Below are 13632 nucleotides of genomic sequence, written 5' to 3'. Positions count from 1 at the left end.
TGATGTCCGCTTCCCATTTTCAGTCAACCATCAAGGTTGTTGTTTTTAAAGCATGACGGTGATAAATTCACTAACGTTAACCAAGTGTTCATTATCGTAATATGATGTGACGACGAAGACCCCCCAACCAAAACATAGCATGAGCAAAAGTCAAGCAAAACCACGACTGTTCCCCAAAAAAACAAAGTAGTTTTTTGTGCCTAAACCACAACAAACAAAACTTTAACCAGAGTGTTATCGTCCTGCCAATAATGCCGTCAGATCAGAAAAGAAGGAAACGTTATGTCTCATTCCAGCTAGCATGCAGAAACAACATCTTTTAATTTGGAAGACTTGTGCTAAACTTGCTTCTTTGATAAAAAATAAGAAGAGAACACTCAAGACCCACCAATGTCCCCACTTTTCAAAGTCACCACAGGCACTGAAGCGTTTGACTAGGATATTAAATTGGAAGGTTGGTTCTGATAGAAGATTAAAGGATCAGACTGGTGATATTCTATAGTTTTCCTTTTCCCAGCAAATCCCATGAAAAGCCCAAAGCACCAATGAGTTTAACCTACAAACAGGTACTTTGTGCGTATCAAAGCCTGATACAGCTTCTTTCTCCGAGACATAGAGCTCCTGTATTTTCAAACAAAGTTTATTAAAACCCATCAGTGAGCCTCACTGCTACATTGGGTGACATGCTCCTGCATCAGCATAAAGGTCATAGTTCTAAGCCCGCCTGGACAGCCAGGATATAATGGGTTTTTACGTGGTGATCCCAAGTAAAGATTGAACTTAACAGACTCCTGCTGCATAAACCACTTTTCCACCATTCAGCCGTACAGTATGTGCAATAAGATCCAACCAGCCTTACATTAATGGCTGTGTGATGCAAATTTACACTGTTATACAAGCTGCACACTCACTACTTTACATTGTAGCAAAGTGTCATTTCTTCAGTGTTGTCACGTGAAAAGATTTAATCAGATATTTACAAAAATGTGAGGGGTGTACTCACTTTTGAGAGATGCTGTATATTGCATGATTTCTTGGAAATAACGGTCGTTTGGAACATACCTATAATGTGGGTTGACGGCAAAGATGCGGATGGTTCTGTGGAGTGGTTTGAGAAGTTTCTAGTGAAGATTTGTTGCTTTTTCTTAACTGTGAAACTGTCTTCATTAGAATCCGTTGTGGCTGCTGTGAACTGAAACTGACTGCAGCTGCTCAAAAGGAGCAAGATACAAACTTTTCAGAACTATTTCACCACTACAGAGGGTTAGAGGTCGATACTCAAAAGATCGATATCTCCTGTGGCCTGTTCCTCTGACATAGCAGGGATGGAGGGGGATCAGGCACAAGAACGCAAACAAAGAAAGACAGAGGCGATAACAGAAATAATTAGAGTCAGTAAAGACAGGAGAGTAAAGTGAAACATAATGAGATGATCCAGTGCTGAATTTCCTAAACCAACACTGAGCTGCTTTTCTCAGCCATCTGACACCTAGTCCTGCTGCAGCTTCACAGACCTGAAAACTCTGAGCTTGTCCTCTGAGACATCCAACTAATAAAAACGTACTTTCCATTTTTGTCTAGTAAAAATTTAATTTCCTTTCCGCTTGTTTTCAATAAAGTATAGCTTAACTTTCCATTGACTTTGCATCAAACTGGATTTACCCTCCAGATTCTCAGACATCTCTTGCTCTCCGCTTCTCCTTAAAAGACCTGTTGAAAGATCCCAGCTTTTCCATTTTCTTTGTTCACACTTGATTTATAGTTCCCTAAGAATTATATCCAATAAGACCACCTCAAGGTGTGTGATGTCATCGATGCCAAAATGCTTACCGACATCCCAGACCAGACTAGTGTGAAATGAAAAGTGCGTCTCACCGTAGTCTGTGTGGAAGATCTGTCGGACCAGCAGCAGGAACCACTCCTTCGTCAGGCCGCCCATGTCCAGCCCCGCCTCCCCGACAAACGTCACCCGCAGCTTCTTCTTCAGGTCGCACCGCTTCCTCATCAACTATGGACAGAGACAAACGAATCGATCTGGTTCAACAAAATCTAATAACACAAGTTCAATTTTAACTTCATTGTTGTTTTTTTTATGTTGTGTTGCACACAAATGGTTTTGAAACCAATGTTTTCACTCTACTACATCATCTATACAGCTGTTTCATTAAAACCTGAAAACGTTCTGATCATATATTCCTAAATGTCAACAGACTAAATAACTTCCCAAGAAGAGAACCGCGTGGACAAACTTAAACACATATGGGCTTAATCTCGGTTCTTGAAGAAACTAACATTTATCATGACGCTCAGTCTAACCTAAACCTAACACATGAACGCAGAATATTAAAGGCATATAAGCTTATCCATTTTTTTCTGTAGTTCCCAGACAACAAAATTGCTGTTTTTCTCCGATTATTAAATATTTTTTTGCTCGTCATCAGAACCTCATAAGAAGCTAAACTGTCCAGTTTCCACCAAAGAATTTGAATACTACCTCAGAAGAGGAAACACAAACACACTACTTGGGTTACATCCATCAAATTAAATTTCCCCCTAAAAATCTTCCCTTTCTCCCTTCTAACTACTCACCCTTTAACTGTGAGCCATTCATACTGATATGATCTATAACACTAGTTTACAATTGTTAAAAACAAACAAACAGCCTCACCTGGTAAGTGTTATATTTAAGGAACTAAAAGTTATCAGGTCTTCATTCCAGAAATGTAAGGAATAAATCACATATATATGAAAAATATGCCTGTTTTTGTTTAATTGTGCATGCAAGCCTTTCCATTGCTAAGCTTGACGACAGCTCATTAATCCAAAGGTTTACAGATGGACAATAAACACTTATATCCAGCAATAAGAACCAACTTGCTTTCACATTTCCTGAGGGATGATGTTTCAGCAACAAGACCAAGGATCCAGATGTCTGGGCATCCAGGGATTGCTTCAGATTATATTTCAATTTAATTAACAAAATGAAAAGTGAGTTAACAGAAGAAACATCTAAATCAAATCAGTATTTGGTGTGACCACCCTTTGCCTGTTTGGATGACAACAGCGCCTTTGTTCGCTTCCAGCCTTGACAGAGAATTAACTCCCTGGTGTTCTCATACATAAAAGAATGAATTCTCTGCAGAGGAAACATGATTCTTCTTCTCAAGCTTCTTTGTGAATTTATTATATAGTAAGAGCTCATTATGTATTTCTGCTTTTATGAGTACAGATGTGACAAGAATACGAGAGTGTGTGTGCGAACTAGTGTTACTTTTGTCAGACGAAACAACCTTTTTTCGAGGATCGACGATGATGAGACGCCGACAATGTCCTTAAACACTGACAATCTTAACGTGCAATATTGTTGACGAAAAAATGACAACACTAAAATGGAATTAATAAAATAAAAACGTTAATAAAATCTCTCTTTCTTTTTGTCAGTATAATGAGAAGACAAGATGCTCCAGGCCACATTTTCTCCCTCTAAATTTTCACTCAAACAGCGTGTTCATTCAGCGGTATTTTTCTCTCCCTGCGCTTTGAATGCTGGGCGACCGGGGCGACGCCTGGTGGGGGAGGAAAACCATTACTGTGGAGGATGCGAACTCTGGTGACGCACACAACATGCTTGGTCCCATTTCTAATACAGTGAGGCGGACAAAATAACAGAGCGCCTAATTTTATTGGACTGGAAAAAAACACCACGAACTTATTAAGCGCCATTTTAAGGCTGACCACCCGGGAACTGAGGTAATTAAACGTCTCCTTTGCAAAAAAATGAGAACAAAGCTAACATTCAAATTTTACAAAACATTTTATACATGTGAGATGAGTGAAATTGAGTCTAAAACGATAAATATTTTTGCTATTTTGGTTCCAGCAGATTGACCAAAATGCAAATCAAAATAATACTAATGGGTAAGAAAAGATGAAAATGATGGTTAATGACTAAAATACTTTTTAGTAAACTAAAACTTGATAAAAAAAAAAAACCCAAAAAACAAACTAGTATTCAGTGGACTAAATATGACAAAAACTAACAAGGACATTTGACACAGGACTAAGACTAAATTTTTAAATGGCTGACCAAATTAATACTAGTGTGTACAAACCTCATCCAGTGAGTCGCTGAGGAGTTGTGCTCGTCGTACTTTAATGTTGAGGAACAGAAGGTTCATGTCCACTCTCTGCCTGCGAGAAACCTTACTGACCAGGCTTTGCTGTGAAAATCACACACACACACACACACACACACATTTAATGTCCGTAGACATGCATTTGTTGCTTGTGTACATCCTTTCATGTATCTGTATTACTGTACTTATATCTTTATAAGGACCTTGTACTGTGAGGGAACATTTGGAAAGTGAGGTCCTCACTTCAAAACCAGTGTAAGAGTAGAGGCTGGAATTCAATTTAGGTTAAGTTACATGTATGATTTAAACAACGTTCCTCGCAAGTAAAGAAGTACGAATATGTTTGCATGTGTGTGAATGAGCGTCTCACCCTGGCCTGACTGATCATCTGTTGCTCAGAGTCTTTCTGGATGATGGCTTTCTTCACCACAGTCGAAAGGATGAAGGGAAACTGACAAAAGGAGAACCTGAGAAAGGACAAGAAGAAATATGAAAACTACAAAATTTTGGCTTTACCAAATTGAGCAGGCTCTGAAATCTACACCCACCAAGCCCGACGGGAGCAGAATTCCCCACCGCACCAGCCAAGGACTTTTATTTCCTTTTGATTTCCTTTATCGGACACTAACGAGACGTGACGCAGCGTGAAACAGACTTCACGGCTTCTGAAAGCGTTTCCATAACTCTGGATAAACTGCAACTGTGGGAACGTTACTTTGTGTCTGCTCAGGAGGAGATCCTCAGTCTGACTTCCAGCCAGAATCATCAGAAGGAACTCTTGGTCACGGGTAGAGCTTCGTCAAGCTAATGTCACATCTGTTAGCATTTCGGGTCGTTCCCTGGGAAAAGTCACTACAGAGAGTCTATTCCACTGCTCCATCATATATGATCCATTTATCACTAATTTACTTGTAGTATAGAGTATAAACCAACTACTATTACTACTATTATTTTTCCTGCTGATATGATTAGTCAATCAATCACTTTGTTGACAGAACTATCATCGAACTGAATTCAACTAAATATTATTTGGTCTTGAGTGCCGGTTTGCCAAAACAAGCACTCAGCAGGCGTCACTCCCGGCTCTGGCATGCATGCATGCATGCATGCATATATATATATATATATATATATATATATATATATAAAAAAACGGACATTTTTCAGTATTATTGTACAATTTATAGATTAAATGATTAATTGATTAATGAAAACAAAAACACATTTCCTATTAAGAGTTGACTTTTCATGATACTCTCTGAAACTAAACTGTAAAAAGGAGGTTACGGCCATCAGATATATTTCTACACATTTTCTGAAAAGGTACGTGGAATTATAAAGTATTCTGAGCACTTTGTTGCTGCAATCAGGAAAACAAAACTCTGCACCAAAACTGCTGACTTGTTCCAAAAACCAAAAGTGAATTTTTTATCAAAAAAAGTTTATCAAACATGTTCTACAAACTTGACCCAGCAAAAAGCAAAGATCATCTCTGATTGGATGTTTCTCACAGCAGTCCTCTCTCTCCTGAAGCTGTCATGGACACAGTCTTTTCAATGAAGCAGAACTTCTACATCTCAGCGTCTCATTGTTTGTACTCATGAATGAACCAGGACAGTGTTGAAATGTTCCGACAGACAGTCAATAATACAATCCAATATAACATTGTTTATGGGAGAAATGCACCCTGGACAGTTGATATTTTCCTGCCCACTGTCCTACTATGCTGCGTGTTCTACACAACAAGTGTCTTCTTCTGCTGTCTGGATTGTTCATTTGTTTAATATATTTTCAAACTGTGGGAACACACAACAAGCCAACAAAAACACTGCTGTGAGTTATGGACCAACAAAATCTCTGTCAAGCAACAAATCCATTTTATAGCGCTCGATACAGGCAGAGTGATGTTTTCTACCAAAAATCAAACAATATTTTAGTCACTTGGTTTTAATTTACCAGGCATGGGAGCAGTTCCTGACACATTCAGTCATTTTAGTGAGAGTCAGCCAGACGGAAAAGCCACAGACAAATAGCTGACCTATTTGAATTGCCGTAGTTCTGCCAGGTCCTGTACTCCTCCATGAAGTCTATGTGCTCCAGAGTGATGTTGTAGAAGTCGGTGAAAGGCATGATGGGAGGAGAGGAGACACTGTTGGCTGCATCTGAGGAGAGAGTAAGTCAATTGTGTCAAAATGACCCTTGGCATTTGCGTTACTGTTCTGCGTTACGCTGATATGAAGGCGTGTGCGAGACTCACTGAACAGGCCGAGCACTTTGGTAGCAGAGGGAATCCACCAGGCGCACTTGGCCAGAGGAGGAAATTCGTCTGGTTCTGCAGGAAACAGACGGGTGGAGATGAACTGCAGGAGGCGCTCTACCAGCTGCCTGAAACGCCTCACCGACAGCCTGACACACACACACAAAGTTAATATTGGTTAACATCAGCAGTTTGGCAGAGTCACAAACTGCACACACCCGAAAATATACACATGCACAAGAATAAACCGTTAATGTACACTTTAAGAGAGAAAAAATAACAGCGTTGGATGGAGAAATTGGGTTTTTGGATCTGAGCACAACTGAACAGAACTTGTAATTTGAACCAGCTCGCTTGTAAATCATCACCACAAAAAGGACGCATTCTTCAGGGCTCCTAATTCAGGCTGAGAGAGACGTACAGAGCCCGGCTTACATTCATAATTGTAGGCTGTGTGTCAAGTTTTAAAAGCTGCAAGATCTGATTAAACTGGCAGGGAGTGGATTTTGTTTTTTTTTTAAATATAGGAGTAACTTTAACAGCTAACTTTACGTTGAAACACGGTTGTGGAGTTGTAATGCAGAAATAGTACATCTAACCTTTGTTTTACTCTGAGTGAACACCAGCTTAACCACATATCCATTAGTGTCTCTCTCTGTCTGAACACATCTGTTGACCTTGGGGAGTATTTGTTGTTTAAAATGAACTAAATGTGGTTTTAGTGTGATCAGAATTTATCATTCTTTGAATTGTAGGGCTGCACACTGTTTGAATCCCAGTGACAATAAAAACAGATACCAAAATAATGTTTAATTTTGTCTTAACACAGAAGTTTCTAATGAAATACTCCGACCTGTCGAGGCATCGACTCCACTAGACCTCTGAAGGTGTGAATCTGGCACCAACACGTAAGCAGAAGACACTTATGCAACAAACTGCTGAATCCTTTCTACCAGAACCAGCATCAAATTCTTTTCAGCAATTTGACCTACAGTAGTTCGTTTGTTGGGTCGGACCACACGGGTCAGCCTTCGCTCCCACCCATGACCCTGTCGCCGGTTCACTGCTTTTCCTTCCTTGGACCACTTCTGATAGGTACTGACCACTGCAGACGCTCTGATCCAGTCGCCTAGCCATCGCAGTCTGACCCTCGTCAAAGTCGCTCAAAACGTTACACTGCCCATTTTCCCTACTTTCCACGGCTGTGGCTCAGGTTAATGTTAGTTTCTGTTTGAGCGCTTAGGCTGAGTGTGTGAATGGGTAAATGGGATGTAGCGTAAAAAGCGCTTTCAGTGGTCACAAAGACAGAGCATTCAGATTTACATTTGCTGCCTAATACATCCCACCCACTGCCACGGTTATTCACTTCACCTGTCAGTGGTCATAATGTTGTGGCTGATCGGTGTATATGATCAAAGAATAAGTAAACAAAATTAAGCATTTGTTCAAGTCTGCCAACTCTTGACAGTTTTCTTGACTTGTTGCTGTAAATTGATTTCAGTCAGAACTCCAAATGCATTTACCCCGTCCTAAAACAGTACTGGCAGGGCTGTATACTACATCTGGGCAAAGGCGAGCTTAAGCCTTTGATGGTTTCTCCAGGCTGGGTAGGGATGCCACACACATGACAAACAACCGTCTGACCAGGGTTGGTTGGACAGTAAAATGGTACTAATGTATATGCAGCATACTTGAATATAGCCAACATGTCTTTACTGCCGCATGAGCCCACCTCCTCAGATTAGAGAGGAAAAACAAAGATCATGATGAAAAACAAGTCGGTGGCTGAAAAGAATGTAACTGCTGCAGTTTGGGGTTTGTATTAAATGACATGAGAGATTCATCAAAGCTGGAAGTGGTGTGTGATATTTGCATAAAGAAAGTGAGCCAGAGCAAAGTACTTCCAGTTAGAGATGGAAACACTTAAAATTTATGTTGCCATCACACAATAAATCACTTGCTAAGCCTGCAGCAAAGACGAGATGACAAGGCTCAATCCGCCTACACATCCAGAAGTTATTTACAGAGGCCCCAAATCACAAATGTCCCTCAGACGGCTTTACAATCTGTTCAACATACAACAGCCTCTACCCTACAGAAGGTAAAGAAAGTATACTTTTGCTTTAATCCTGCTGTTAAAGAACCCATTTCATTTCTGTGGCACTTCAAAGGTTTAGGTAAAATTTGCTGTTCAATGAAAACTCAAAGGAAGACAGGAAGAGTAAGGTTACATGCACAGACAGAAAGCTATGGCAACTTGGCAGCAAACCAACATTTAAAGGTTGACACACACACTTACTTTTTGAGCCAGTGAACCAGGAAGTGGTGGTCGGCCTCAGACAGAGCTGCGATCTGTCTCAGCAGGTGAGCGTAGATCACGTAGGTGCTGGTGCTTGAATACTGGGGGTTCTGCACACACACACACACACACACACACACACACAGCGATATATCATATTGTGATAAAGCTAACCACTCACATATCTGGCCTTGAAACTACCGTCTTCAGAAGATCCAGCTCCTGAATTGGGACACACACAGCTGGTGAACGGAAAAAGTGTCCATCACACTCAAACCTCCAGGGTTTTCAGTCTGCACGCTATCATAAATAAAAAAAATAATTGCGGGTTTATTACAACTTGGATCTCATTCTGGTTTCTATAAGTATTAAAAACCATTTCACTCACCAAGTTAATACCTCAGATCTGGGAATGTGGCGACATCACTAAGTCGGATGGTCAACCAAAAACATGAGCGCTCAAGCGATCAGACAACAAACCCCCAGACAGACTTATTTGGAAGAAAAAATGAAACCATATGGCAAAAATAAATGTCCATGTCAGACTTCTTTTTAGCAATGTCAGCATGTTCTCAAATCTGAGCGATTAACTTGGTTGTAACTGAAAGAAATGTTGGACAGAACCACAAAAATAAGCCCAGAGGTCCATTGTGAACATGCTACATGCTCCACACACAGTTAATATTTAGTAAGAGACAGCTGGGACACTGTGAAGGTAAACTAAAAGATCGAGTACAGCTGCTGTTGTTGTGTTTCTTTCAAAAGACATGACTCAGTTTGACTTTGAGAACACAAGGTTCTGTCTGTTAGACTGGTGTTTGGATGCAATAAAATAATAACAAATTACATAATAAGTGAGATAATCCCAAAGAGCTCAATTCAGTCTTTACAGGGTGTTATCACAGGGATGAAGAGAGAGAGAAAGAAGAGCCTATAAAGAAGAGGGAGTCGTCGTCAGGCAGGAAACCAGCCGTCCTCAACTCCAACATGACCTCACCCAGTCCCAATCTGTGTGTGTGGTTGTGTTCTCCTGAGAGTTGGAAGACGAGGCGAGTCGTCAAAGTCAAATGGGACAAAAAAAAAATCAGACATTTGGCCCGTGTGCATGTGTGCGCTGATGGAGCGTGGAACCACAGTGGAACTACTGCAGATTCCTGTCTTTATCGGAGTCTAATTCCCAAAACCATATATGGAAATCAGACACGAGAGAGAGACAGAGAGAGATCAAAAATAGGATCAAAGAAAGGAGCCCACAAACAGAAAAGGGCAGAATAAGAACGAGACAGAGAGGTACGAGATGAATATTTCTGTCCACCAGCAATGATAAATAAAAAAAAGATGAAAAAAAGATGGATGGAAAGGGCGTGGGAAAGAAAGAAAGAAAAACAGTTGTTGTAGTCATAAATCCAGTGTTAAATAAGTATAAATTAGTATATTTATACAGAAAGTATGGGTGTCGTGAACAACTTCCCAGCTGACACAGCGTGGAGATCTAGAGAACCACGGCAGCAAATGAACAGCCGCCAACAGTATCGATGAATGATATTGATTCGTGACAGCATGCATCTGTGTGCAACACTAGCAGAGCTGCTCTGGATTAAAAAAGGCTTTGCCTCGGTTTCAGTGATGTTTCTTAGGTGGAGATGCTGTTGACGGGGCGTCCTGGCGGGCTTGTGATATATAAAGGGCCAAAGTGAAACTGGAAGGAAGAAAACCTTATTCAAAATACCACTGGGATTCGCAACTACACTAATAACTAAAAATCTAGCCAATGAACAGAGTATTTCTTATTAGTATGTTGGGTGGGTCACTTCATGTGTTTAGATAAGGACATTTTTTTTTGAAAAAACACATAATATTCGTGTTTCTTCAAGGTTTACATTTTAAGCACCCTTTAACGATACACCATTTCCCATAAGCCCTAGATGTCTGCAGGCTAAACGTCACGGCTCGATAGAAGAGCCAGGCTGCCGTCCCTGCAGTGTTTTCTGTGCTCGCAAAGTAATCATTGTGTCTGTCATCAGAAGTTCAACACCTCTTAAGATCTGCTTAACTGATGCACAATGTATATTAACCTACAGGTCACCATATCAACAATAATGATGCTGCCCACAATCAGTTCACACATCAGTTTCTTTATTTATCCAGTAACCTAAACATCTGTTGTTTTAAAACGGACTTCAAACACACTTTCAATCAAATCAAGCGTCCACACTAGCTCAATAATCCGCTCCACCGTGTCCTGCAGGGAGTATCACTCTCATATGTAGCTTTCTTCCTCTCCCCACCTTTTATTGTGATATAACCGGACACCTTGGACTTATCTTTACTGTGTCTGGAGGAGTTTCAGTCTCACCTGAACAAGAATGAAATAAGCCCGCAGGTCATCTTTTGTCCGAGGCCTGAAAACACAGACAAACCAAAACCTGTCACAGAAAAAGAGCACTGCAACAAAACCAAGCTAGGCAAGCTCCGTCTTTGTGCTAATCCAGGATTAACAAGAAGGAGCCGTACTGAAGAAACAGAGAAACTAACTACTATAAGAGAGCAAGTGAATTGTCAAAATCACTGAATATTCCTTTAAGCCTAAGTAGAGCAGTTCTCTAAATGTTCTAGCATTAAACTGTTTGGCATCATCCATTTTACTTTACTACTCTATGAATTTAAATTACCATATTATCTGATTTATGTTTGCATTGTTGGGAATGCAGTTTAAAATGCAGACATATTCTCACCCTTTCCACTCCCTCAGCAGGCTGTTGATGATCCCTTTCAACACTGACTTCTGGATGTCCTGAGGCTAAACACACAAGCAAAAAACATATTCAACTTCCAAAACAGAAAGAATCAGGAGAAGAATGTCGGTCGCACGAAAAGAAACGCTGGTCTAACCTTTACTTAAACAGAAAGAACACAGAAGTGTTTAGGAAAGCTTGAAGAGAAAAGATCCTCGGCTGTTTTTACATTCACTGAATGAACTGACTAATCCAGGTAACACGTGTTGTTACAGCTTGTTTTGGGGCGTCATTAATGAGCATCTCCTGTCATCTCAACAAGTCAGCAAGTACCTGACGTTTTATACAACTTATGTGTGACAGACTGACCAACGCATTCTCACTCCCAACTCGTCACATTTTGACACTTTGTCACGGCTTTTTAACTCCCTGGGTAACCCGTTAGTGTCACTGTTTAAGGTTAGCAAGTTAGCAACGCTTAGCAACAATAAATATGCAATGTCCGGTTAGACTTTCAATTTTGAAACGGCACGTTATTAAAGTTGTGAAACGTTGCAATTTGGTTAGGTTTAGGCAACAAAACTACTTGGTTAAGGTTAATAAAAGATCATGGCGTTGGTTAAAATGACTACGTACGTCAGTTACCACGCAAGTTAACCAACGTACATTAAGAACCATTTTGTTTTGTGACATTTTGTTTCAATGGGACACGAACCCCGGACTTCTGGTTCAAAGTCTAGATTCTGGCCCTCCATCCACCCCAACCACCTCCTTACTCCGTCTTTTCTGTTAAATATCATATACCTGCCTTTACCGTCAAAAACAGACACTACAGGGCTTCCCCACTGCGCTGAACTGTGACGCTATAGGGATCCCCAGTGCGTTACAAACTGACGCCGATGGGTCTTGACCAAGCGTCCATATGTGACGAGTCGGGGAGTGAGAACAGGTTGTGATGTCATGATAAAATACATTATCCTTTGCAAATGTCCAATGACTTGGTGGCGGTTCGAAACCTGAAATGTCATGGTTAATGGTGAGATATGAGCACCATGTCTTTGTTCACAAGCCTGTATGTGTGTTGGTTTGTCGGAGTGGTCTTGCTGTCACATGCTTACTGTGCTGAGCAGTGCGTCGTAAACAGCGTTGACAAACTTGGCGTTGACTCCCGAGTCATCTATGGTGTTAAACGATCCGTTCGCCTCTCGCTGGGAAAAGACAGAGGAGGGAGGCAAGAAACGGAAGGAGAGAGACAGCATGAAGGAAAAAACTGCTTTCCCATCGTAAAACAGTTATGGCGTCTGGGGAAATTTTAAAAGCATCTAAAACAGTTTTCTCACAACAGGCATGCTGCTGAGAGCCAGATTGCGTGTGTGTTTATGTGTTCTACCTTAAAGGCAGCGTTGATTTCTATGAAGGAATCAAAGGTGGTCAGGTAAAACTCTCGGACCTCCCTCCAGTCACCTGATTGGACGGCACCCTCCATGTCCTCTCTGGCAAACACAAACACACGATGCTGATAAAGAGAAACCAGGCTTGGCTCCAAAATAACTAAAGAAGTGAGGTGGGTTTGTTTCATGGGGAGTTTTTAGCAGAAAACTGACAACAGTCTTAAATGTTCAGGGAACTCACAGAAACTCCTTGGTGGTCTTGGTTCGCAGGGGGATGATGGGGTCGGAGGGAAACGGAGCTTTGACCTCTGGGGGCAGAGTGTCAATGGAGAGCCGCTGCTTTTGGCGAACATCACTGCAGATCGGAGGCAGCTCTCTCCCTGAGACACAAAAAGACAATAAACCCCTCATTAACTCTGCTTCCTCTGAGACATGCAAGGATCACTGCAGCTCTGAGGAAGTTCAACCTACTCAGAGTCAACTCGGGGTTATCAAGCAAACTCAGGGTTCACAAACTCTGAAGTTAAACGGTACCAAGATGTTAGTTAGTTAAGTCGGAGCTAACTTAATTAGAGTTGGTGCGTGTTTGCATAAAGAGGGTTGTATTCAGCCGTGCAGGCAGGCTCATGCTCCGTATTTCTCCAGAGGAATGCACGTTGATTGTGTCAGGAAATTATGATTGTAAAGAAAGTTAACGGCTAAATCTAATATCGTGGCGGCCGACAAAGCCAGGGAGGCTTGTTGGCATCGCGTGGAGTAAATTTGTAGCCTAATTATCTTCACAGTGTTCTCATTGTAGTTCAAATCTCTTATG

At 41.1% G+C, this 13632-nt stretch overlaps 1 protein-coding gene across 1 annotated transcript in view; it reads right to left on the bottom strand.

Annotated features, from left to right (window-relative positions):
• Positions 1 to 13632, bottom strand: part of hectd2 (HECT domain containing 2) — a 56687-nt gene that overhangs the window by 29362 nt on the left and 13693 nt on the right. Inside the window, exons 3-13 of the mRNA XM_038732807.1 lie at positions 13060 to 13198; positions 12818 to 12920; positions 12546 to 12635; positions 11428 to 11492; positions 11049 to 11094; positions 8693 to 8802; positions 6394 to 6542; positions 6175 to 6298; positions 4507 to 4603; positions 4113 to 4220; positions 1876 to 2008 (exon numbers count right to left, since the gene is read on the bottom strand). Coding sequence (XP_038588735.1) covers positions 1876 to 2008; positions 4113 to 4220; positions 4507 to 4603; positions 6175 to 6298; positions 6394 to 6542; positions 8693 to 8802; positions 11049 to 11094; positions 11428 to 11492; positions 12546 to 12635; positions 12818 to 12920; positions 13060 to 13198 — 1164 coding nt within the window. The remainder of the gene's footprint in view (positions 1 to 1875; positions 2009 to 4112; positions 4221 to 4506; positions 4604 to 6174; positions 6299 to 6393; positions 6543 to 8692; positions 8803 to 11048; positions 11095 to 11427; positions 11493 to 12545; positions 12636 to 12817; positions 12921 to 13059; positions 13199 to 13632) is intronic.

Source organism: Micropterus salmoides, unplaced genomic scaffold (assembly GCF_014851395.1).
Source record: "Micropterus salmoides isolate LMB-PRFRI ecotype aquatic unplaced genomic scaffold, ASM1485139v1 Ms_hic_scaffold_2, whole genome shotgun sequence".
In the NCBI taxonomy this organism is placed as follows: domain Eukaryota; kingdom Metazoa; phylum Chordata; class Actinopteri; order Centrarchiformes; family Centrarchidae; genus Micropterus; species Micropterus salmoides.
Note: the sequence above shows the minus strand (reverse complement) of the source record. Positions and strands in the feature narration are given on the sequence as shown.